This window comes from Monopterus albus, unplaced genomic scaffold, assembly GCF_001952655.1.
Source record: "Monopterus albus unplaced genomic scaffold, M_albus_1.0 scaffold102.1, whole genome shotgun sequence".
Taxonomy (NCBI): Eukaryota; Metazoa; Chordata; class Actinopteri; order Synbranchiformes; family Synbranchidae; genus Monopterus; species Monopterus albus.
In genome coordinates this window covers 826,531-852,623 of record NW_018127982.1, presented here as the reverse complement: position 1 = coordinate 852,623, position 26,093 = coordinate 826,531, and the positions used below count along the sequence as shown (strand labels likewise).

At 38.3% G+C, this 26,093-nt stretch overlaps 1 protein-coding gene across 2 annotated transcripts in view; it reads left to right on the top strand.

Moving 5' to 3' along the window:
* The window catches only part of LOC109965663 (matrix metalloproteinase-17), a 101,751-nt gene that overhangs the window by 54,541 nt on the left and 21,117 nt on the right, over positions 1–26,093 (top strand). For both annotated transcript variants that reach the window (XM_020609873.1, XM_020609872.1), the window contains exons 2-3: positions 16,097–16,229; positions 17,256–17,391. In XM_020609873.1, the coding sequence (XP_020465529.1) occupies positions 16,190–16,229; positions 17,256–17,391 (176 nt within the window). In that variant the 5' untranslated portion in view covers positions 16,097–16,189. The remainder of the gene's footprint in view (positions 1–16,096; positions 16,230–17,255; positions 17,392–26,093) is intronic.

Sequence of the window (26,093 nt, the reverse complement as noted above, 5' to 3'; positions counted from 1 at the left end):
GCAAGGCACTGTATATGGATTATTGATTGCAAGGAAATCCCACTAGATTGTAAATCCTTTACTGGATGAATACCTGACATTGCAGTCTGTTACCCATAATCCCTCTATTGTGTTTCTCCCTTTCAAAGCTGGAAGTCCATTGCCCACAGGCTGGTGCCTCTTTGATATGAAGGGGAAAAATGAATACAAACTATTTCCCATTTTATTTTAGGTTTTTATACTGTAAAGTGCTTTGCTGATACCATTTTCGTGTGTGTCCTCACAATGCCGTTTTTAATTTCTGGAGCACTTTTGAAAAAGATCTTTCTTTGAGGAAGAGCTTCAGTTATTCAAATTACAATGTGACGTGGAGGTCAGTATGCCTGTTCAAGAGTTCTATGTACTTCAACACATTCAAAGTATAAATTTGAATTTACTTTTGTAGCAGTTGTCAGAAATGTTTGGATCCTATGCTAAGTAGATACTGAGGGTAGACACTGAAATTGTCCAGAAGGAATATTGTTTATGAGCCATTTAGGATGAAAACTGTCTACTTTTAACGTTGCATTTTTAAAGATACTCTTGTCATGTATTGCCTATCCTGTACCTGTGGTTGCTTCTGTACTAAGGGACGGCTCAAAGACAGTTTTTGAAAATAAGAAAAATGCTATTAAAAAGGTAATGTGGATTATCCTATGGCTAACAATCCAGATACCCTTAAGGTTGAAGGTTTAGAAAGTATAAATAAGGACATTCAGGGTGGTGACTAAAGCTGTTGCTTCAGAGAGAACCCTTTTATATACATTAACTGCAGGCCACATCCTATCCAGGACTGAATTATGATATTGATTTTAGTCTTATTTTGTAAATTTATTTTGTTTTATTTTCTTTTTGTTGTGGAGAAAACTTATATACAGTACATTTAGAACAGGCCATGTTCTATTTATGACTGTATGTTACTGTTGGAGGTCCATCTTTGTGCAGCTATCTCCTCTTGGCAGGGTTCATATGTCCTTTGGTTCCTTGTGTGGTCACCTGCCAGTGTTCAGCCATCTATGGATTGAACTGTACATCAGAATAATACAGTATGTTTGGTAGGAGATGTGATTTTCACTGTATACAGCCATACCCAACCTTTGATACTTTATTACTTAACTACAGTTGTCATTATATCTCTGACACTATTGATCTGAGTTAGCATGGTAGAAATGGCTTGAAACTGTATTCATATCACTCGTCTGTCTACTCACACCTATTGAAAAATTGCCAGTTAAATTCTGGAGTGTGTTGTCTCTGACATTCTCTCTGAAGCAGATAAAACTGCATTGCCGATATTCCCATTGTGTCTTAACCAAGGTAGAGTTCATCTCTCTTTCATGCTGTCTTTTTTAACCTGATGAGATAATGGATGAAAGCTGACTCTGACTGCGTCTTTAAACGTGTGGAGGGCCAAAGTGTGAGGACAGTCAGCTTCACAAGTGGACAGAGACAGCATAGTTGAAAAGATAACAAAAGAAGTGAAATGGAGAAGGATTAGTTAAACCTGCAGTAAATTATGTTTTTAATGGCTCCTTTGAGGGGAAAAGAACCTCACAGCAAGCTAAACATGCAGCCATAGTATCATCACTTTATAAAGTTGTGGTGAAAGTGTCAGCAAACAATTGCCCATTTGCACATACAGCAGACAGAGCTACATTAGCATTCATTTGGAGTTGTCTCTGGCAACTTGATGAATGTAAAGCAGATATTCGCTGCTCAGTATTCCCACTCTAGCTCCACCAACTCAATAGAAAATATTTGTCACTTTATCTTGCTAGGTGCTTTAGCTCACTATGATTACCAGCTAGGTGCTAACATTGTTGAATGTATCTTTTTTGAAAGCTAAAAGAGACACATCCCACACAGTCATGTAAATATTGAAATACCTATTATTCATGTTTTAAATTTTGGTTCTTAAAATGGTGTGTAATAGCAGATAAATAAAAATCGTTGTATTCATCCAGTAATTCAAAGACATGAGCACTCTGTGCAGTGCAGTTCCTCCGACCACCTCCACCTATTCTCCTTGTGTAGGGTCTCTATTTGCTAAAGTACACAGACCATTAGTTGCACTTCTCTCCAAGTGTCCATTCAGCTTGTCCTTCATATTGCCCTTTGAAATCATACTTGCAAATGTGAATGTGAAGTGTACACACACACACACACACACACATAGAGGCACAACACACACACACACATACACACATAGAGGCACCTAAGAACATCATAGATTAAGCATGACCTGGGGGTCAACATATGCTGTGGGTACACAGTACACATGACCTGCTGTTTCAGTCTCTCACTCAACACAATATGTAACACACTAACCAGTTTACATTTAGAACATCATTACGGAAAAATCAAAAGTGTTCGTATTACACAGGAAATACATTTCTATAGATCATTATGGATGATAAAATATTTTAATTAACAAAAACACAGTCGAGACACCGGGGCCTTTATGAATTGTTGACCTTTACCTGAAGTATGACCGTAAAGTAAAATGACCTTCAGTATCAGCAGAAAAAATGAGGGTAAGAGAAAAACAGAGAGAAGGGAGTTGAAGCTAAGGTTTAAGCAATTTATTATCATCTACATTATAATTATAGCAGAGTATTAAAAATAAAATTTAAAAAAACAGTGCAATTGAGCATCATGGAGAGAGCCTGCACCCTCATGCTGCTCATTAAATACAGTTTACCACTCAAGCCCTGCATTTCATTCCAAAGCTACTGTATAATTGCACTCATCACTGAATACTACATGAAAAATACACTGATCCTCACTAGCAACAAGAAGAAAACTAAACACAATCTCATTTCTGTTTATATGGTCTCCTTGTAAAGCTGCCTCAGAATACAGTATAACTTCTCGAGTATCAAGTTTGATTCCTCACAAGAGGTACTGTGGAAGACTGTCTTCTAGTATTCCAGTATATATGGAAGGTGTTACAGAGGACTTGAAAATGTGGATGTCATCCAGCTGGATGAGTTTTTGAACCCTTTAGTTCTGAACATTTTAAAAGATGGGACTGTTTTTGTTGCTGGCTGTATGTACACGTGTTTGTCACTGACTGTGATTTGTTGTGTGTCTTATTTCTTTTCTATACTATTCTGTTCTAGAGTAAGTCAAAGTTATATACAGGGTTTTCTCTAGGTTTTCAGACTTAGGAACTTTCTAAAGAAAATTCTAACTTATATTTATAACATATTATTTTTGTGATGTTACCTAACTAGCTTCCTTGGCTAACATAACTTAGCCAATTCAGTATGTGTTAGCTTTGTAAGCAGTTTCTTTACTTGTAAAATCATCCTCTGCCTCCGTGCCTCCTAATCTATTAGATGTGATCAAGGGAAAAGTGATCTATAGCTTCAGATATTTCGCTCTATCGTTAAAATAATGAACTATACTGATTATCTCGATTTACTGCTAATTGTGCTGTGAGTGTTGCACTTTGATGACATACCAATGTCTTTTAAGACACAGAATTGGTCATTGAACCTTTTCCTATATGCAGTTCACAGAGTCGTAAGGTAAAATGTAAGCAGTCATTTCTTCTGCACATTGCAATCTAATGGAAATTAGATGACTTTCTATTTGCAGTCTGTGATGCTCTCTTAAGTTTTGTTAGCACTAAGAAAGAGATCATCTTTATGTCACTTAGGTAAGTCCTTCATTTCAGCCTGTAAACATATACTTGTCATAGATCAGATCAGTCAAGTGTTTAATCACAGCTGTGTTCTGAACATCAATTTGACAGAAAGTTTAAAAGTCATATTTCTTTGACTAGAGAATTTGGCTCTTTAATAAGAAAGAACAAAGTCCTGTTTGTTTGCGAGAAGCACCAAAACAGAGGAGGGAAATGCATCACAGAAAACAGATAATAATAATTAGAATCAGAATACGCTGGTGATGTAAAATGGAAAGCTGCTCCAGGTGCTTCTGGAGAATGATAGCATCGCTGCAGCTACTGCATACTCTCCCAAGGTGTTACGGAGAAAAAGAGTTTAGAGAAATCTGCTTGGCCGAGAGCAGAGATTTTGTGTTGATTAATGTGGCACAGAAAAGGGCAGGATTTTTATAGACTTTTTTGGTGGACTAGGAGATGGTTTTTGAAGAACCTGTAAAACCCTTTATGTGTGAAACTGTGGATATCTTTTTATATATCTTATATGTACAATTTTGGAAAAAATACCATGTTGCAAATACAGCATATTATTATTATTTAGATATGTATCCACATTTATCAACCTGTCGTAATGAATTTTAAATGAAAGTAAATACCCTGATAAACATATTTAGAATGTAAGAAACATATTTAGAATGTATAGAATAGAATATCTTTATTGTCATTCTATCCAGTACAACGAAATTAAAAAGCCACCACATTCGGTGTGGCAATCACACACAAATATGCACACACAAAACCTTCAGTTTCTAAAAGCATAAAAGCATACATCTTTTTGCAGAATAATCTTAATAAATGTAAAGATTTGGGGGGGGCAGAATTCCTGATTGTTGCTCCTCTGATCATACATGTGATCAGTCACTTTGATCATGTGAGAGCTGCTTGTTAAAGGTCACTCCTACACTTTGGTGTCTGAAGAAAAATGCCTTTTTTGTTCAACCTACTCTAATGACAAAGTGAAAATGCTTTTTTTTTTTTAAATCACACACTAAAATCTCTCCTTTACAAAAGAATTCAAACCCTTAATTCATTACTTTGCAGAAGCGTGTTTGGCAGCAATTACTGCGTTGCGTCTTCTTGGGTAAGTCCCTGAGAGCTTTGCACATCTGGACTGGAGCAGTTTCTTTCTAGCACTTTCTCTCTGTCTCCATCAGATCGGATGGAAAGCATTTGGAACTCTCATTGTCAGTTCTCTCCACAAGTGGGGTTTGAGTCTGGGCTTTGGCTGCCAAGGATAGACTTTGTCCTGTCTTAGCTGTATTTTTAGGTCATTGTCATGCTGAAAGGGGAAATGTGTTCACTCTCAGGTCATGTACACTGGAGGAGGTTTTCTTCGAAGACTTCTCTGTATATAACTGCAGTCATTCCTCTCTAAAGTTATTTTGTTGGCACCACCATGCTTCGCCTTAGGGATGGTATTAGACAGGTGATGAGCAGTAGCTGGTGTTCACAAGACATAATGTTTGGAGTTCTGCCCAAAGAGTTCAGATTTTGTCTCATCAGACCAGAGAATATTTCCCTTTATGCTCCCAGAGTCCTTTGAATGCCATATGGAAACTCCAGGTGGGCTACTCTATGCCTTTAACTCAAAGTGCCGACCATCTAGCCACTCTACCATAAAGGCATGATTGATGGAGAGCTGCTGAGATGGTCATCCTTCCTGCAGGTGCTCCCAGCCAACTTTAGGGTGAGCGCTATTTCCATACTTCTTCCATTTCACAATTATTGAAGCCACTGTTCCTGAGAACACTCAGAACTTTAGGCTGTTTTATACAGTTTTATACATTTGCTTTGAACCACAGTGTACCTCACCTCAGCTTTATTGTAAAGGTCTACAGACAACATTTTGGACTTAAGCCTGGCTTTGTTTTTATCTGACATGCAGTGTAAAGTGGAGGACCTTATACACACTTTTAGAAATTGTGTCCAGTTAATTCACTTTACCACAGTAAGAGTCCAGTCAAGGTCTAGACACATTTCAAGGAAAAAGAAAGCACACAGAATGTAACTGACCGCAATTTGGAATGTCACAGCAAAGAGTCTGAATGCTGTTGTAGAAGAAAGTTTTCAGCTCTTGGTTTTTAGTGCATCTGCAAAGATACAGTATCTAAAAACTTGATTTGATTTTCAGTTTGTCGTTATGGGTTGCTGAGTGTAGATTGATGGGCAAAAATGACAGTTTCCATTAAATTTAAGTCTGCAACCCAAAAAAAAGTGTGTAAAAAAAGTTGTCTGATTATTTTTGAAGCAACTATGTTAGTAGAAAAGAGCTATGGATGACAACTGTTGTTGACAACTGTTGTTTTCCAGCAAAACGTCATATAAAGTATTTCCTTGAAGTCCTACCCATTATAAACCCTTTTCTGTCTTCTTTGTATTTGCACTTTACTGCTCCATAACATTCTAGCAGACAGGAAAGTAAAGGTCTGCCCTTGTCCCAGAGGCATTAAAGAACAATATACACACTAAAGTGGCCGCTGCTATTTCATCAGACTTTGCGAGACAGTGAGGTCGCTGGGTTAAATGTCTCCCAGTGACTCATTTCTTGTCAATAAGGCTGAGGTTGACGGGACTCAACAGCTGTTCATCGGGGAATCACAGAGGGACGTTTTGTGAAACAGAGGATCTCACAAGCAGGAGTGACAAAACAGACTGAGCTTTATATAGAGGCTGGGGGGATAGCAGGGTGAACTTTGGCTTTCTGGGGGATTTAGGAAGAGAATTTGTCCCATCTGCCAGGGTGTGTTATGTGATGTTAAAATGACTTAAATTCTTAGCAGGAGGATGAAGAAATGTGGTTGAGTTAAATACAGAATGCTCTGTTTATAGACCATGCTCTTTTTGTTTCAGCGTCCACAGTCTTTTTTTATTCTCTTTCTATTGTTTTATCTCTATGGGAAGGATCATTTTTCTTTTTCATCAAAACATGCCAGTGTGCAAGAAGGACTTCCCGGGGAGAAAGGCAATGAGTCTATGGAGAGTAACAAAGGCGAAAATGAGAAATCTGAGGTACTGGAGAAAAAGAAAGAGATCATGTGGAAGGAGATGGAAATATATGGAGAGATGAAACAGAACAATAAATATCTGTTCTTGACATTTACCTACTGGAGTCCTTACTCTATAATAGGATTACAGTGACCAGAGCTCAACATTTCAGAGCAAACAAATTTTATTTCACAGATAATGTAGCATAAAATAGAACAAACAAACCTTTGATTTGATACCCACTTTAATACCCATCAACAATTTGTATGAATGTGAGAAAAGCTGAGGTGCACAGAGAAGGTTTATGTGTGAACTATTAAATCATTGTAGGACAAAAGTGAGAATATTGCATGGGTTGAGTTCCAGGTTCTCTTATAAAAGAAGTGTGGATAAAATGCACACTGTATTTGTTTACTGGAGTTGAATACTTTGGAGTCCAAACAAAGCTGTCCCAGTTCTTCTTACTTGTTGCTTTGCCTTTTCTAGGACGTTTAAAAGGGTAAGACCTGGACCAACAACTACATTAGTTTCTGATAAGTTTTGTTCTGTCTTTTATAACCAGACGGTCAGAACATTACCAACAACACTCCATACAGTGTGCATCTTGAGCTTCTTAGACGTACTTCCAGCCCCATGGTTCATACTTATCCTACCGGATAGCCTCCCGCTCTTTAGCAATGCCCCCTTGTTACAGCTCCAGTAATGTTTCTAAGTAGATAATGTAAATTGCAATATTGACTGTTGCAAGGGTTATCTTTTTGGCCTTTTGACACAAGAGCAAAACAATGCGTAGTTACTCCTTCGTGTTACATGTTGCATGATGTCTAGAGTGATGATGGTGAGTTTAGATGATTCACTTTATTTTTGTTGATTGTTTACTTTGGTGTTTTATCAGGCAGTTGATCAGAGGTTAAATCATCCTGACTCCTCGTTTTTATCTTGCAACTGAAAAAGTAGATTTCAAAGTGCTCTAGGTCCTGACTATATTAAAATATCTTTAATATTGCATGGCTGACACCTACAGTAGGCATTTTATCTAAAAGTCTCCCTCAGGCTGTGAATGTAATATATGTAAAAATAAGTTCAATGGCATAACATCCAATTTAATATATCTGGATAAACCCCTTGAAATGAATTGTCTTTTTCAGGGCGGGGGGTGGCATAAGACATTACAGAAATAAATGACAAAGTATTGTGCAGCCCTCGGGGGCCTTGACATTGAGGTTGGTAGCCATTGTTTTAAGTCATAAAATGTGAAAATGTGCGCAATAAATATAGGCTAGCATAAAGTTTTACAGTTTCGAGAAATCACACAGGTCTTGGTTAGTTTCTGTTTGACTTGAACTGTTTGTCTCTTTAAAAGGGTTCATGTTTGTGAATGCACCTTTTGTTTTTATGGAGGATAATATTGTGTCCAAAATAGAGTAACATTAATACTAAAAATGCAGTCAACCATTTTCTCAAAAACACATTTGCTCAGCACATGCTAAATAAGCAATCATATGCTTTATGACTGTGACTTTACCTTTAGGTTTCTTATATTTGCACAGTATGTGGCTGTATACTCAGTTAGCCCCACAGTATTGCATATAGTGGTTACAGTCTCTACTGTGGAGAACTGTACAACATACTGTGCAATGCAATACCTTGCAGTATTGTAGAAGCAGTATTGTATATGGCAGAGAAATATAATGATGTTACATAATCACTATCATTATCAGTAAACTCTATACCACACTTTTTCACTCTAGCTGTTTACTTTGCATAACAACTTTCCAACTAATCTGAGAATTGAATGGCAAAACACAATTCAAAGTGCTTAATGTAATGCACAGATAGATAAAACATTGAAATGCATATGTAGATTAGAATGCAAATTGCATTAAAACTAAAGCAACAATTACATGACAGCACAAAGTAGCACCCGGTACTTTTAGGATCACTGTGGCACTCTGTGGATTCTCACTGTTCTCATCGTACTTTGTACCCCTGCACTTCAGTCCTCTCAAGAGTAACCTTTGAGTGCATTAACATCAGAGGCGGTCGTACTTTCTTCCAGAAATTAGAAACACCAGGGTCTATACAAGCACATGGAAAAGCAGGGGAAAACAGTATAAAATATTCAACTGTATGAGCAAACATAAAAAACTGATATAGTAACACCAGGAAAATATCTTCTATTTAAGAATCTGTTTCAAAAAGGAATATTGCAATTTTTTTGTACAAGTTAAATTTTACACCATTTTTGTATAGTACATTGATTTGATGTGTATTTATGTATTCCACCTTCTTTCATCTTTACCCTGCTGTTTCAGACGTTCCTCCCTACTGCTTCATTTCTAAATTAAAACAACTGGAGGAGATCAAAGTATCTCATTAAGAGGCAGATACATATCTCATAAAAAGCAGCAATATGCCAGACAGCCCTTTCAAAACACAGTGAACAATCAATGCAGGGCGTTTTCATAAAAAGAAATTAATCCCTACAGTTTCCTAAGAGTGTGATTGTATAAATTCAACCAATTCCCACATTCTGTTCCTATGAGCAGGTAATGCTCCTGTATGTATTCCCCACGATGTATTCCACTTCACATCCATCGCTACCCTCTCTGTTTGTCTGACACTCTCTTATTGTCTTTGCTCTTGTCTAAGATCTGCTTTCCCTTTTATTCATCTGAGTCCTTGACCAGGGACAAGATCAGCTTTATGTTCCTGTCTTTCAGCTGCTTTTGATAACATGCTGCTCCTTTTTTTTCTTCACTCTACCCCGTTTCCACTGTTTCTTTTCTCTTTTGCCTGCGCCTTTGTTTCATAGAGGACTGATTTAACTCATATCCACTGTCAGAATGTCAGGGTAAGAGAGGGAGCTCGGATGGGATGAGGGGAGAATTTCAGGATGAAATAGATGGAGAAATAGGAAGATGAATTCCGTCAGAAGACATGTTCTGTGTGGTAACTAGCCCTAGTGTCGGCTGACACAAAATACAAGTAAAGATGCACAATTTTGTATATTTCTACAATATGTACAAAACCTACCATTTTCTTCCATCAAAATTGCATCCAAGATAATATAAATAATATATTTAGATGTGATCTAGCCAGCCCAATATAAACACATTATTATTGATTTTATTATGCTTTTCATTTTATTAAAGAATATTTTGATATGTTTTATATACAGTATATTTTTGGATTTGTGTGCCTTCACTTTATAATGTAACGCTCTATAAAAACATCATCATATAACAATATTACCCTTCATATCTATCTCCTGTGTTTAAATCTGTGCAACGGTACCATTACAAAAGTAGGGCTGTAAAACCATTGTGCCAGATTTGTTGTCCCACATGAGTGTAAATTAAACTTAGAATCCAACAATGACATTCTGATGTTTACCAGATAATATTTATCATGGTTAATCTGCTGGTTTATTGTGTTAACATTTGTTTATTTAATATTTATTTTTGGCATTAGTTGATAAGCACATAAAGTACAGCTGAGGCTGCTAGTTTTCAGGTTTAGTAGTAGATCATTTGAAATTTTGATGAGATCACCAGTTATTAGAAGGGGGACCTGTGGGTATGAAATGTTATGTTTAACTCAAGATTACAAACGGGAAACCTTTAGTGCTGCTAGAAGAAGACTCACAGATTTAAGTCAACAGGGTTTATTGTTAGGGGACCATGGATGTCTGCACAAAATCACATGGCAATCCTCTTGAACTAGCATAATCATTGGGATATTTAACCCAGGACCACTGACATATATACGATGGACATGGCATCACCACTTTTTTCCAATATGCAAAAATTAAGCCATAATGTTGTAAATACAGCGGCTGCCATCTCATGTATTTGCAACCATATTCTGCGCCGTAGTGACCAGAAGTAAAGTGACAGCATCAGACTGTCAATTGAAGCTTTCCGATCAACTGAAATACACCTTTTTTATATCATCAAATAACTTATTCAAAAGAAACTTACCAGAAAAAATGACCACTTGTACAAACATCAGCATGATATCTATCAAAAAAAACACAGAAATGATTTCAGGGAAAACTTTGTTTGATTTGTGTTCCGAGTTTTTAGTGTGGCTGTCTTATCCATTAATATGGAAGAGGCAGGATTTATGACCTACACTGCAACCAGCCACCAGGAGGCGATCAAGTTTCAGTGGCTTCACTTCTGGGAGCTCTTACCCTGTCCATCATTTTTAAAATCAATGGTTTGGACTAAAGTGATGGATAGAGACCCTGATGCTGATATCCCCATTGCTAAAAAGTGAGCACATCAGCAAATTGTCTCATTTATCTCAAGATAGCATTTACACTAACGTCCTCAGCCAGGATATGGGCCGTCACACTATCCATTTGCATGATGACCCCTTTTACCTGCTTGGAATATAATATATCCTGTTTAGATTAGTCCATTCATGCTAACCAAGACACTTTTCATTTGTTGTAAAATAAATAAATACATAAATAAATAAACAAACATTTAAAAAGCTGCTTTTTAAATGGCAAAGCTTTAATGATACAGATCAATCCATTATTCCTCCAGGGCTTTTATTATTAAACTCTCTATAATAGATACAAATGACTATGTTTATCAAGCTCCAGAATTAACTATTAAGCCGCCACCTTCTTACAAATCTAAACACTTTCTTAGTTTTCACTTATTTCTTTTTAATGAATTCCACATGTATCTATTTATATTTAGGATATGGTTAATATATCTTTTTACTCCAAATACTCCCAGTTTGTTGGCTTTAAATGTAGCTGTTAAAAGGTTGGGTGTTTTAGCCTTTATGTAGAGCTGTTTGAAAGCACATCCACAGTGGGGAAAAAAGTATAAAACCAGCCTGGCAATGGACTCCAGCTGAAACACCCATGAGATGGTATTAAAACAAACACCAGAAGATAGAGCAGCAGTCACAGGCTGAGCCGTTGTCCTGCCTCATTTTGAAAGATCATATATCAATTTTTCGGTAAGTCAGATGGAATATAAGACCAATAGGAGACATGGCACGCTGTTTCTGTGTGTGTTTTCTGATCAGTTATTCATGCAGCTCATGCATGACTCACACTGCTTTGATGTGTACAAGACTGTACAACAGAAGGGTCCCTTGAGATTGAGTTTGAGCTTAACACCCTGAAGCCCTTCTCATCAGAGACCTTCCCATCTCCATCAGTGTCTTTCAACATCTCCCCTTTTTTCTATTTTTCCCCGTCCTCTCTAACCACATATATCTGTTTGTTTTGAGTGAGGTATATTGTGGGGTTAATTTCTGACTTTATTTATGTGTTGTGTTGTGTGTCCACAAACGCACAACACAATGAAACAGTTATGTCTGCTAGTGTACAGGGCAGCTGAAGGCTTGTGAAATTGATAACCACAGAAATCAGTATAAAAGCAAATCTAAATGTGTTCCTGTTTTGAAATAACGTGTACCTAAATTTTATGATTAATTTGGCAAAAAATAAATAAATAGAAGAAGTAGTCTTTAAGCATTTCTTGTGCTGATTGATAATGTGCCAAAGATAATTATTTCTCTGTTTACCTCCACTTTTCTTTCATTATAGCCTTTTGAATAAATATAGCACAAGAACATCTACGTTTATGGGCAAGTAAAACTTTTGAACAAGAAATGCAAAGAATCTACAATAAAATACAGACCACAGGAGAGCAACTACACCACGACAGCGTAATGAGGGATTTGATTTTCAGATAAAGAGCTCACCAAACCGGCAGCTGCGCGTAACAGGGTGTTTTTCTAATTTAAAGTACAATAATATAGGGATATGAGATTGACAGACATAATTTGATCCTGTTGTTTTCTATTTGCATGATTAAAGAAGACTGACGTGTCAGGCATATGTGTCATCCCCTCATGCCGCAGCTGGATTTGGTGAGAATAACGTTGTATGAAACTGTTCAGTTCTTTTATCAGATACAGCCTGTTCTGTCTCTGCATGAGAGTGAGGCGTTGCCTTCTCTTCACGCTAAATTTTTTTTTATGTTCAGTGGGAGTCTGGTCCAATCATTGTGGACTTTAGTGTCCTGCAGAACATTTGTTGCAAGGCATCTGAGCGTCACTGCTGATTTTTGTAAGTTGGCATATTACATAATGTATACTGTGCATGTTCTGCATTGTATTTAGATTGAACAGGGTCGTGGGAGGGCTGGAGCCAATCCCAGCTGACACTGGGTGAGAGGCGGGGTACACCCTGGTCAGGTCACTAGTCTATCACAGGGCTGACACATAGAGACAAACAACCACACACACTCACACTCACTACAGGCAATTTAGAGTCACCGATCAACCTAAACTACATGTCTTTGGACTGTGGGAGGAAGCCGGAGCACCGGGAGAGAACCCACACAGGCACAGGGAGAACATGCAAGCTCTGTACAGTAAGGTATTGGGTCAGCCCAGGCTCAAACCCAGAACTTTCTTGCTTGCCACAATATATAATACTATTAAATGTATGCAGTATATACTGACAGCAGCTTCAGTAGACTTACATTAAGATTACACAAAGTGTAAATATATTCAGTAGCAGATCACCTTAAATAACAGTTAACTAAATCACATTGTCTTTTTATTTGTATGTAGCAATGATCTTTAGTGTAAATGCAGCCACTGCACTGGATCTGTATTTGTTGGACATTATTTTCGCCTGTTTTATTTTGTGTAATTTCTACTTACTTTAAATGATTAGTTTCCTCTTCAGTATGAACGTAAATGTTCTAATGCAGTTCTGTGCCTTATGTAAAGCACAGTGAATTGCATAGGAATTTGAAAGGTGCCACGCTATTGCCTTGTCTTTTGTTATTTTAAAATGAACAGCACTTTGGTGATGCTGTCTTAGTGGTTTCAACAGCAACTCATGTGCCCAAATCGTTTTACTACAACTAAGAGGTCTACTAATGCATAGAGGGGGCTGACACATATGCCTGACACGTCAGTCTTCTTTAATAATGCAAATAGAAAACAACAGGATAAAATTATGTCTGTACGGTGTTTTATGGTTTTGTATTTGCTTGTAGCATAGTGTCGGTTCTGTAGATGTGCAGACCCTTCTATTAGCTGATGTGACACCCATGTTTTTCTTTTCTGGTCTGCTGTACGCACAGTAAAAATATGTTTTATTTAGCAGTAGCAGGATGGTGAATTGAAATCATCTTTCTACTAAAGGGGCTCGGTTCAGGTGTCAGCAAGCTGGTCCTTGAACACCATGCTGAATCTATATTAGCTACAGGGATGTTATGGTTGTGCTGTGGCTACCTTGTGACCAGAGAAAAACTGCCATGGATATTTAAACAGGATCAATATAGTATCATTCTTTTTTCTGTACATTCTGCCAGAGCATTTGCTGACATATCAGCCAGTCTGTGAAAAAATGGTCCAGGTGGTTTTTGAACCTTAAAGGGCTTAGACAGAACCTCTAACTCAGCACAACCTGGCTGGAAATTCTAGTGCCTTTAACTGAGACCACATATAAAGTACATGTCAACCGTGCCAGCCTGAGTCTTTGAAGCTGTTCAGACCTCAGCTGTTTCTTTATATCCTTCTAGTTTTCCTACAATACAACTGCCATATTTTTTTTTTCTATCAACCCAACCTTTTAACCACTGGATATGTGATATACTTTCAGTACGTCTCAGTCGTAAACCTGCCTTCATCCACCTTTTACATCTAAGCTGGGTTTCAACAACTTGGCATGACTGCAGATACTAAATCATCACATAGACAGTTACTTCAGTTTTAAATGAAAAGTGGTGTGTCTCCCTAACATTTATCAGACATTAAATATACTGTAAGGTAGTGTGCATAAATACAGGGAGCTGTTAGTTTGTAGACTTCAGAGATATACTCTAAGTCAGACTTCACACACACACTTCACTGACAGTGAAACGAATGGAGGCCTTCCTCTGTGAGTGTTAGTGGACACACATGTACTGTGACCACTTATACAAACATACACATGTATAAATGAATACCCCTGTTTTGGTAAAGGCTTGTCATTTATGGGCTTTGCCAGTTTTTTACTTGTATTTTTTTAAGTAGCCTGTGTTTAAACATTTTATCATGGTGTTGTGTTTCATGTTGCAAGAAGACACTTTTCACCACAGTGTGTAAGGCGTTTGTTAATGAAACGCCTTACACACTTCTTTTCATCAGATCTTTTATAGACAAATACATATTGGTAACATTTAGTATTTTTCTTTTTATAAAAGTAAAGAATGCACTTTTCTTATTGCCTAAGTAGTTGTTATTCAGACTCTCGTTCAGACTTCTACACTTTCAGACTTCTACCAGAATTGCTTTTCTTTTTATCATCCTGCTTGGTACCTGGGGCCATCTACATTCTGTTAAGCAAAGCCAAGGATGAGAGAAATACCACCCAACAAACAACTTTATAATAAAGAAAGCCTATTGTTTAGGTAATAGAAGCTTCCCAGCACTGTCAGTAGAGAAGGGTTGTCTTGTTATTAATCTGATCTGCTCATCTCCAATGAGTGCTGATCAAACGTATTTAAAAAACATACTTGTCAGATCAGCTGTTAGATCATGGAGGGGTGGAGCTGAGTTCAGTGGAGAACAGAGAGAACGAGAGACAGCAAAATGGAAACGGCAAGAGAGAACAATACAAAGAGATAGAAGAGAAAGAGAGTAGACGTGGCTGTAATTGACTCAAGATGAAAATTAATCTTTCAGGAAACTGATGGTTTTCACTGTCAAACTGACACAGCTTCCCTGAGTCAAATGTCCCTAATTTCAATATAAGTGACCAAAGGAAAGACTCTTCAGAGCATTTTATACATTTTGCAAAGATATTTGTTTTTACAAAACCTACTTTATGCCTTTATGGAAGAGTCATTCAAAATTCCATTGAATGCAAATGAATCAAGTTACAAAAGCAGACAACACTGACCCACCAGCAATCACAGTATATGACATTTTGACATACTGCAGTAGGGAAAACATAGGTGTTCAGTAAATAATACATTTACTAATGGCTTAACTCCATTCAGGTGCTTCAGTTTCAGGATCACGTTATAGCCCTTTTCACAGCAGCTGTTTTTGCCTTGTTGTAACAGGAAAATCACTGGTGTTACAATAACATTAATTATGGCTCTGTTCTTTTTAAGTGCTGCTATCCAATATCAAAATACCTACTGTGAAAAAGGCTCTTGTGTTGAAAAATTATGGGACTTTAAATTGTGCTTAGAGTTGCTTTAGAAAATGTGTCTACAAACTCCTGCAGATACAGACACAAAGCTCTCACAAATCCTGAAAGCTCTTATGTGCCTAGACCCTCTCAGCATCTCCGTGGTACTCGGAGGCCTTTGAATACCTGGCATGACTCTTGAACTCTGTCCTCTGCTGTTTCCCCTCCAGGACTGGTTGAGCAAGTTTGGCTACCTCCCACCCCCTGACCCAGTGACTGGTCAGCTTCAGACCAAGGAGGCTTTGACCAAGGCCATCAAAGCCATGCAGAAGTTTGGAGGGCTGAAGGAAACCGGAGTCTTCGGTATGTGACTGTGTTTGTTTGAGGGCAGCATGTAGGAGTGTTGGTTCTTTGGACAAAAAGAGGTGCAGTTCATGTGTTTGTGTGTTTACTGCTTTACCACAATATGTGACAGTGAGTTATATTTTAATCTAAAGTGTAGGTATACCCTACAGTACTGTATAATGCAATATACAGTAATGCAGTCCAACCAACAGTAACACCAAGTACGGCTTTAAAAACGCCTGTCGAGTTGAATCAGTATGCTAACACAACAGTGATAGAACTTTAGAAAGGTCATATTTATTTCAGGTCTTTTGTATTGGATTGCATCAAACTGTCATGTTAAACATTCTTCATACTTGTATGTGCTGTCACACACGCACACACACACACAGTAGAATGACAGTACTGCATTCTACATGACTGATAACAGTAGTACGTACAAAATTACACTATATTGTTTAGAGTAGTACACTTTCTGCTATTGTTCCTCATGTACTGTAAACAAATGTTTCACACATACAGTGTTGTCAGTCTCACTGACACACAAACACCACAGTCCTCCTCTGCATCTAGTATGCTCCTTTATCACACACCACTTCTCATACACCAGTAAGTTAGAGAATAGAAAGCATGATGATACCACACAGTGGTGTGTGTGTAAGTATAATTTATGACCTGAACAGTAGTGTTTGTGCGTATGTGTGTGTGTAAGACTGTATCTTAGAGAACACATATGATTTATGGCTTAAATGGCTTTTCACAATTTCCTGTATATGCACATATGTATGAATGTGAGGACATGAGTTATAGCTACTGACACGGTCTTTTTCCAACAGATGTTGAACCTGGGTGGTGTTAGATTGGTTGTCTTTCACTTTAAACATCGTCTTTATATTAAACATAGTCTGCATTCCCTTGGTAACTTTCATCTGTCACAGAAAAGAAATAAAGTCATATCTTTGATAAACATACTATTATTAATACCACTACTACTACTACTATTACATTTCACCACACCTGCCTCTTCTTTTCTCTTCTCTTTAGACCAAGCCACACTGGGTTTAATGAAAACACCCAGATGTTCTCTGCCAGATGTGTCTGAGGCTGAGGGGACAATGGGCCGCAGGAAACGAAGCTTGAACCCTCAGAGCAAATGGAATAAGAGGCATCTGTCCTGGAGGTAGGGAAGAAAGAAATATCAGTCTACCAAACACTATAAAGTTACACCTCAAAAGAAGGAAATGATCAGAACACGTTATCAAGCGGCTTTGAAACCAACTGATCCAAAATCGCTCATCCTTTACATCTGTAGTAAAGCTGAATGCTGAATGGTGCTGCACATAGATGGGAGCACTGAGCCAGTGGATTCAAAATGAGTTCTTATCCCGATCACATTGAAGCGTTTTTTTGGCAGGGACAGACGGATTACTGTTGCTTGGCAACCACGCAATTTATTAGTTACTTGTATGTGCACATGCCAGCCATAATTAGTGGTAAAAAGTAACTAGTTACCTTTATTCAAGTGCTTTTAAGGCACTTGTATTTTATTTAGGTTTCCATTTTATACACTATGCACTTTTAATTAATAATTACTTTGCTGATACAGATTATTAATACACAATCAACAAGTTAACCAGCAGTATATAAGGTACAGTAGTTATAATTATACTCCTCTTTTTCAGCTGCAACATTAAAGTGATACATACAGTACGCGAGTCCATCAATGGTTATAATAAAATACATTATTTTAAAACTGTCTGTGCTGCATAATGGGCACTTTTACTTTTAGTACTTTAAATATATTCTGATGTTAATAATTCTGTACTGAAGTAAAATTTTGAATTAGCTTGTAACAGAGCATTTTTTCACTGTAGTGTTAATATTTTTACTGAAGTAAAAGATCTGGGTGAGTACTTCTTTCAGCACTGGCAACAACAAAAATTTGAGCATCTTAAATTCATTAAAAATAAGCAGCCATTTCTATACATTGTTGTTTTTGCTCTAAGATTTTATTGCTAATCACTCAGGTAGCAGCTCTGAGTTTATAGCAACAATAGTTTAGTTTTCGTCAATGTTTTCCAGCTCAAACTTGAATATTTTGATGCCTCCGTGCTGCTGCTTGAATCCACAAACCATCAGATTTTCATTGTCTTCTCTGTGCATCCCTTGATAGATTATATAAGGTGACTCTTTCTCAAGGTGGAAGTCTTTTGGTTTCCCGATCAATTTTGGCTCAAAGAAAGCATTTTGTTAAAGTGCTAGAGAAACTAGAAGCATGCAAAGAAATTGCAAGTACTTTCCTCCTTCGACAATATCCGGCGAAACAAACTCCTGTTGCTGTGCATGAGAAGATTTAAAATACATAAAAAAATCTAATGAAGTTCACTCCTAGTAATGGATGGAATATTACTCAGAGACCAGAGTCGCCTGTATGATTCCTGATGAGCAAAGGTACTGTCCCAGAGTCACCTGCAGTTTATACAGCACATGATAAAAATAATATGATCATGTTGCATGTAGCAGGACCATCTGTCACAGGGATACAGCTTAGTGCTAGACAGCAGCGGAAGAGGCACTGAAACATATGGTTGGTCTGCAGTGATTCACACACACCATCGGGGATGATTCAACAAGAAGGTGATCAAGCTGGTGTGTCAGCCAGTGTGCGGTGTGTATATGTGTGTGTGTGTACCCATGCAGCAAAGAGCAACAACCTACCCATCACTGCAGTAGATACAAAAGCACATGCACACACAGTCACTTGCAAACATCGAGAAAAATACCGGGTCAGTCATACATAGGCACACATGCACAAAAAGGAACACACACTGCACAACACAAAAAGACCACCGCTGTCCTGTTCTACAAGATATGTTTCATTTCTCTCTTTGTGTCCACGCTCTCTTCCTGCTGGTGAGAGGTGTTTGTAAGGGGTCAGAGCTTCTCAGTCAGACAGCCTTCAAATAAAGTCATGACAGTCCCCAACGTTTGAGGAAATCTCTCCACTTCTCCGTTTGCTTGCCCATTCATGGGTAGTGACCTCTCTCCGATTTCAGCCAGCAGTGTTGTTGCTGAGGAGAGGAGTCAATCTTAACTTTTTTTTAAGAGTGCCTGACCAATTATTATTATTTTACAAATTGCAGGCCATTTGTGTTGCTTTGCTGTTTGTGGCTGGGATGTAGAATGGTGTCATTTAAATTTAAATTTTTTTTCTGTGTTGTACTTGGGACACAACTAGCCTGTCACATCACTGCAACTATGAATGGATTGATATAAAATTTGGTTAATGTTCCCCTGAAAGTGAACAGTCAGAATTTTGGTGATCTCTTAAATCTGCATCTACTGCCATCATCAGGTCAGCATTTTAATTAGTGCAATACTTTACCACAAATACCCGCCAAACTAATGACATTCCCATCAGCCTCATCTGTAGTTTGTGTTTAGTGCTAATTAGCAAATTAGCGTGCAGCTGAACTAAGATGGTGAACCATAATCATGTTTGCAAGATGATGTTAACACAGCTCATAGCAGCACTGTGCTGGTAGCATGACTGTAGAGTTTTGCTGAAGATGGAAAAACAGGGCAGCATTGCTGAAGTTGTCTGTGCATTGCATGAACAAACCATTTCAGTGGAGTGCTGCCTTATTTTTCATTTTTGATTTTTGCCCCTGAGGAGACAAATGTATCTGGGTTTGGCGTGCTGATTTATGACTTGTTTAATGTAGAAGTTGATCTGTGTCACTTGATACACAATAACCACAGCAACATTTAATGCTGCTCTGCAAAACAGTAGCACTGTCATCTTTTAGATTTAGTATTATTATTGTTCTCTGTATTGTGCTCTAGAGTGTTGAGACATTTTCTTTCACAAGTGTAAGTGGCTAAAATGCTTTAGCTTAGATGAGGATGAGGGTGTTTACAGCTGACAAGCCAGAATAGCATCTCAGTTTAGCAAGGTGTTGCTTTGCGGTAAGATGCAGTGTGTACCTGACAGAAGGAATGCGCTGCAACAGACAGGTAGGCTGACCTTGGCAATGCCATCAGAATATATGATGCTGAGGCGGTGAGTAGCAGACCTAAGTTTGGTTTGTGCAGTGTACACAAAGTGCTTTAGTTGGAATGACGAAGATGCTGGTTCTGCAAATGCAGCAAGCTGCTTTTATTTGTAAAGGATGTTTTCGTTTGGTTTACCAAGATGAATGAGCTGTTCTCATTTCCAGACACATGAACATATGCCATAAAGCCTTAAGACAGGATCAAAAGCTAAATGAGTTTAGTTTGTTTTGCCAGTGTTTTGCTGCAATATGGGACTCGAATGTGGAGACAGCCCAAGCAACACCAAAGAAAATCAACAAAAAGAAAAAGGTTGAGTATATTCAAAATGAAACAACAAGAAGAACAAACAAAAAACCACAAATAAACAAAGATCTTTAAAAATCTCTGTAGATGGTTCACAGATTTTGACATTCTGAAAAACACAACACGCAAAACAGTTTGTTTTTGTAGTTCCAGCATGATATTCATCTGTAAGGCTGAACGGTTTATCTCCTCTCTATCACTACACAGAATGCTGATAGTGGACATTTCCACAAAACCACAAATTATGCACAATAACATGTTTAGCCATGGCTTTAGGGATGGCATCGTATGTCTGTTGGCTTGTTAATCGGTCCACTCATCTGGACAGTTTTATTTGATGGATTGCTGTGAATTTTTTTTCAGATATCCAAGTTCCCAGGCATATCTGGGATGCATCCTAATAACTCTGAGGATCACCTGGCTTTTCATGTAACACCACAGTGTTTAGACAGTTATACTGTAAGTTTGTAGACCATGTTATTTCATTGTTTCACTTTTACTGTGCCAGCGAGCTACAGTATAATTAAGGCTAGGAAAAGATTTTGCTTATTGCAACACAACAATGGTTATTCTATTGTTACAGTAGGATTAGGTCATTAAAACCCCAGGTTACATCTTGGGGAAAATGTTTGTTACACTAAAATTAACATGACACATTACTTCCTCCATTAGAACTGAATCTTGGCTTTGGATATACATTGCTGGATGCAGAGTTGTCCAATATAAACCTAATTTCCACGGATTCTGGGCCGACTCATCCGGCCAGGATTACCTGGGAAGTGTAAGTTTGTTCAACGTAATGACTGGAGAGAGTTTTCTGCTCCACAGTGGTTTGCAGCTAAAAAAGTAATGGGTCAGTCTGTAAGAAGGCTGATTTCAGAGGGATGAGCCACTTGTCACTGGGAGCAGGATGGCTATCGCTTACTGATTATAAATTACCTTGTGACTTTGTCCTTGTGGCACTGCCTTGCTGAAATAATCCCTCACATCCACACACTGGAGGCTTTCACTCAGAATTTTTGGGAGGAGGGCGTGGGGTCAAGATGTGATTGCAACAGGGCTCTTGCAGATTTCACCTGACCTGCAAAACTAGGTGGTAGCAATCCAGCATCACTCTACAAGAGGTCCACATCTGCTTCAGGGAACCAGCATGCACACTATTGTGAGGACCTGCTGGTTTATGACTGGAACATTTTGCTATTTCTCATCACTCTCGCTCTCTATCCCGTGCCTGCCAACCTACTACTGCCAATCATCATGCCTTACACTGCCTTCAGCTTGGCCCCACTCGGCTTTGTGAAAAAGAGTCAGCCTGTCTTTTCAGTCCAGTGAAGCCACCTTTCCACTTTCCACGCTCGCATTTGTGTACCAGCACAAAGCAGCCAAGATTTATTGGAAACTGAGATATATGGACCTTGTGTCTTTTGTAGATTTTTTTTTTTTATCAGCCTGGAGCTCCTGCCAAGAAACAGATGGTGAATTCATAGTGCTGTTATTATAAACACTTGTGGATTATTTATGGATTTCAGATTCAGTCCCCTTATTGTGTGGTTTATCAATATTGCAACATAGTAAAACCTATATTCCACAAAGAACCGCTGTCTCTGAAGTGTTTAAGAAAATCACTTTTGTCCAAGTATTTTGTTTGATTTGTAATGTGCATGGTTTCTTGCTTGCTTTTTTATGAACTCGGTCACTTGTGTCTTTATTATAGATATTTGCTGGAATATTGTAGTGCCTAACTGATTTCTGAGGTGGAAAATTATTACCTACACACCAAAACGCACCCTCAGTAACATCCACTGTACACCCCTGTAGAGTCTTACCCCTTGTGCCTGTACCTGCACTTTGCTTCAGCTCCAAGGTTCCTGTATTGTTGAAGTCACATGCACAAAATTTGCATTTATCTGCAACAGATGAAGTAGAGAGGCACAGAGTTGTGAGCAAATAACTTTTACCTTAGTTAAGTTACTTGAGAGGAAACACACCAATCTCCTGTAGACAACTGCACATTTGAAATGTGTTGAAGCAGCATCCCAGTATAAGAATAGCTATGGTTTTTAAATGGACTGTTAGACAATGCAGACTGTTAGACTCACTATAATTACGGAGTCTTTAATGGTAAAACTTATTTCCCTCCTCATAATGTATTTATAACTTCATTTGGCTAAAGACCTTGCAAGGATGTGGTTTCACAGACACCACAGTAAAGGATGTTTTACATCTGTCAAGCGAGTTGTAAAATTTGTCTAAGCACACAGCCATTTTGCAGCTGTGAAAATGACTCCCCACAACCATTTGGTTAACATGATTACTAGAAGGTTAACTTGAAATAATTTAGTTCTGCTTCTTCCTGTTGAGAAATTCATCTCACTCTGTTCAAGGGCTTTAGAAATGCAGCTTATTGAAGGCTTTTGCTGCCATTCTTCCTGCCCCTCCAAGATCTGTTGCTTCAGAAAGATGAGTTTTTTTGTGTGGGTATAATCTGTGTTATGGTGGACAGATGTTAATTTGCACAAATAATGCATTACATTAACAGTAAAATGTATTGGAAAACCTTACCCTGCTCTTATTGATTCAAAGGCAAACAGATTTGTGCCCTCTGAGGAACTTGTGTTTACATCTCTTGTCTTTTAATAGCTTTTGTTTTGTTGTATTTAAAGAGTGACCAAGTCCTTATCAGATCGAATTTATCAGGAACAAGCATGCCCTGCTTTAAAAGAAGTCATTTGTTAGGTACAAATTAAAAACGAGGTTTTATCCACATTTTCATCACTCCGTTGGCATAGTGTTTGCCAAACAAAAAGGTTGTCACTGTCTGCCAAATACTTTTTATGTGGATCGACACATACTGTAAACATCTGAGATTACACCCAGAATGATGTTACTATTGTGTTGCTGAGATTACAAACCTCATTATGTTCAGCTTGTTGTCTCTGGTAAAAACACGTCCAGAATCAATTACGTTAATCAGACATGTTCCAACTGATCTTCTGATTTAGACAAATATAACACAGCAAGATTACAAAGTGATTTCAGGCAGTTTTCACAAATAACTGTCAGGTTTAAAGTCAATATAAAAATTTTAATCAACATGAATAAGTGTGGAGTCATCAACAGCGCTGTTACAGGTGATTGAATGTTTCAGCCGTTTGCTTGTTTACTTTACCTCATTCCTCCTTCATTTTTGTCAGCCTGTAACAATGCCGCTTTCCCTTCCGTCGTCTGTTTGTCAGTTAGGCATGATAACAAAAGATTCACAGTCTGTCCAGGTCTGCCTGTGTAGCAGTGTTAGGGTGGTCTTTGATGTAAGCAGTTCTTTATGAAGGTATTATATGTGATTGATGTGGGAACATCTGACAGTACACTCTGTTCTCAGATATTTATTTGTGAGTCGCTCATGCAGTCTCAAGAGATCTGTTGCTGCTAAACAGCCACTGAGCCGCTGGTGATGACTCCTGCTTTATGCTGCAGCCAAAAACCCCTGCATCTGCACTTTTTCCACACACTCTGCTGGCTCACGTGCTTATCACTCACTAAATGCTCATCAGTCACGGTTGTAAAATTTCAAGAAAATAAACATTTAATACTGTGATCAGCTTTATCAACCAGAGCTGAGCTGAGAATATTATACAGTCGTATCAGCTTTGGCTGTGACCACCATTTTTGACTCATCCACAATTTTGTGGCTCAGGGATAGAGCAGGTTGACCTCTAATTGCAGGGTTGACGGTTTGATTCCCAGTCTCCCAGGTCTACATGACAAAGCATCCTTGAACAAGATGCTGAACCCCAAATTGTTCCCGGTGGCCAGGCCAGGGCCTTGCATGGCAACTCTGTCACTATCAGTGAGTGAGTGTGTGCCTGGGTGAGTGGGTGAATCTGTAAAGTGCTTTGTCCAGGTAGGGTAGAAAAGCACTATACAGGTGCAGTCACTTGTTTCCCACTGAGGTTACAAAAGATCCAAAAATAATATCTCAATTTGCAGCAGCCAAAAAAGTGTTTCTCATTTCCTGTTAAAACCCCAAATCAGAAATAGGTATGGTTGAATGGTTTGGTCAAAATTAAAACTGAAAATGCTGATTTGTAAATCATCTGTTTCCTGTATTACATTGAAAACAATACAGCAGCACATTATTTGATGCGATACAAAATAAACAATTCTGATGCCTGTAACTTCAGAATTTACGTTTTAATTTTGATTTTACAATTAGATAATGAAAATGCCTATAATGTGATATTCATGGAATGAGAATGAACTGTTTAATAATCACTTGATTAAATCATCATCAGTAAGGTTGTTAAAAACCGGGTTTAAGATCGACAAACCTGCACCATCCCTGCCATGGCCTGTACAACTAGTCAGATTTAAAGGGCATGCCGTGGGGAAATGACAGTCTGCTTTCATTTTTCATGCACCCATACTCTCCTTATGAAAATACCAGCAGTTCTCTGGGGCTACTCGGTGCATCTAAGATGCAGAGCAGGAATTTGGCCAGGCTTACCTACAATTACATGCAGTACACACGCACGAGCTGACACACACTTGGATGCCTGTACATATTTACACACTGACAAAACCATGCACTCTGCCTTTCCATCTTTCTCTCTCATCAGCACTCTCCCAAACACACACAATCACCCACCCTTGTCCATCTGAATCAGGACTAATAAGCAGGTGAATTGTCTCTGGAGGCTGAGCCATTTGCAGTAACCTTGGCTAACTATGGTTAGCAGTGAGGGTCATGTGCTGAGGCAGTATGAAAAAATGAAGTATGCAGGCACTTTTGTGAATAAATCAACATTCATACTTAGCTGTAAAACACACGTACCCCCACAGAATAGGTGATCTTATTACAATGTGAAGTTACTTGCTGCACAAATTATTATTATTAAACATATCAGTGAGGAAAGGGCATGTTAAACTGCTGCCTCCTTATTCCTTTAAGCTGAAATTACTAATAGTGTCTATGGTTTTTGTGACAACATATTTGCTAATTAATAAAATAATTAGCTGTTGTAATGAACTCATTCACATAACTGGGTATGTTAAAGACATTGTTGTAACAGGCAGCTCAACTGTTCAGTGCAGTGAGGAGCAGGAGAAAATAGCCAATGTAAACGAAAACTATGGTTGTTAGTAAGGTCCAAATGATAACACTGAAAGAGTTTAATTCAATTCAATTTGTATCAAATCAAATCAAATTTGATTTGTATAGCGCCAAATCACAACAAAAGTCATCTCAGGACACTTTACAAAGTAAGGTCTAGACCTTACTGTTATCAATATTATTACATAGGGAAAACCCAACAAATCCCCCTTGAGCAAGCACTTGGCGACAGTGGGGAGGAAAAACTCCCTTTAACGGAAGAAACCTCCGACAGACCCCGGCTCTTGGTGGGCGGCCTTCTGCCTCGACCGGTTGGGGTGAGTGGATAGAGGAGAGACAAAAGAAGAAAAGCAACAAGACACAACAATCAAACACTGATCAGGTCGATGTGGCCGGTGACTGCTCGTCAGAGA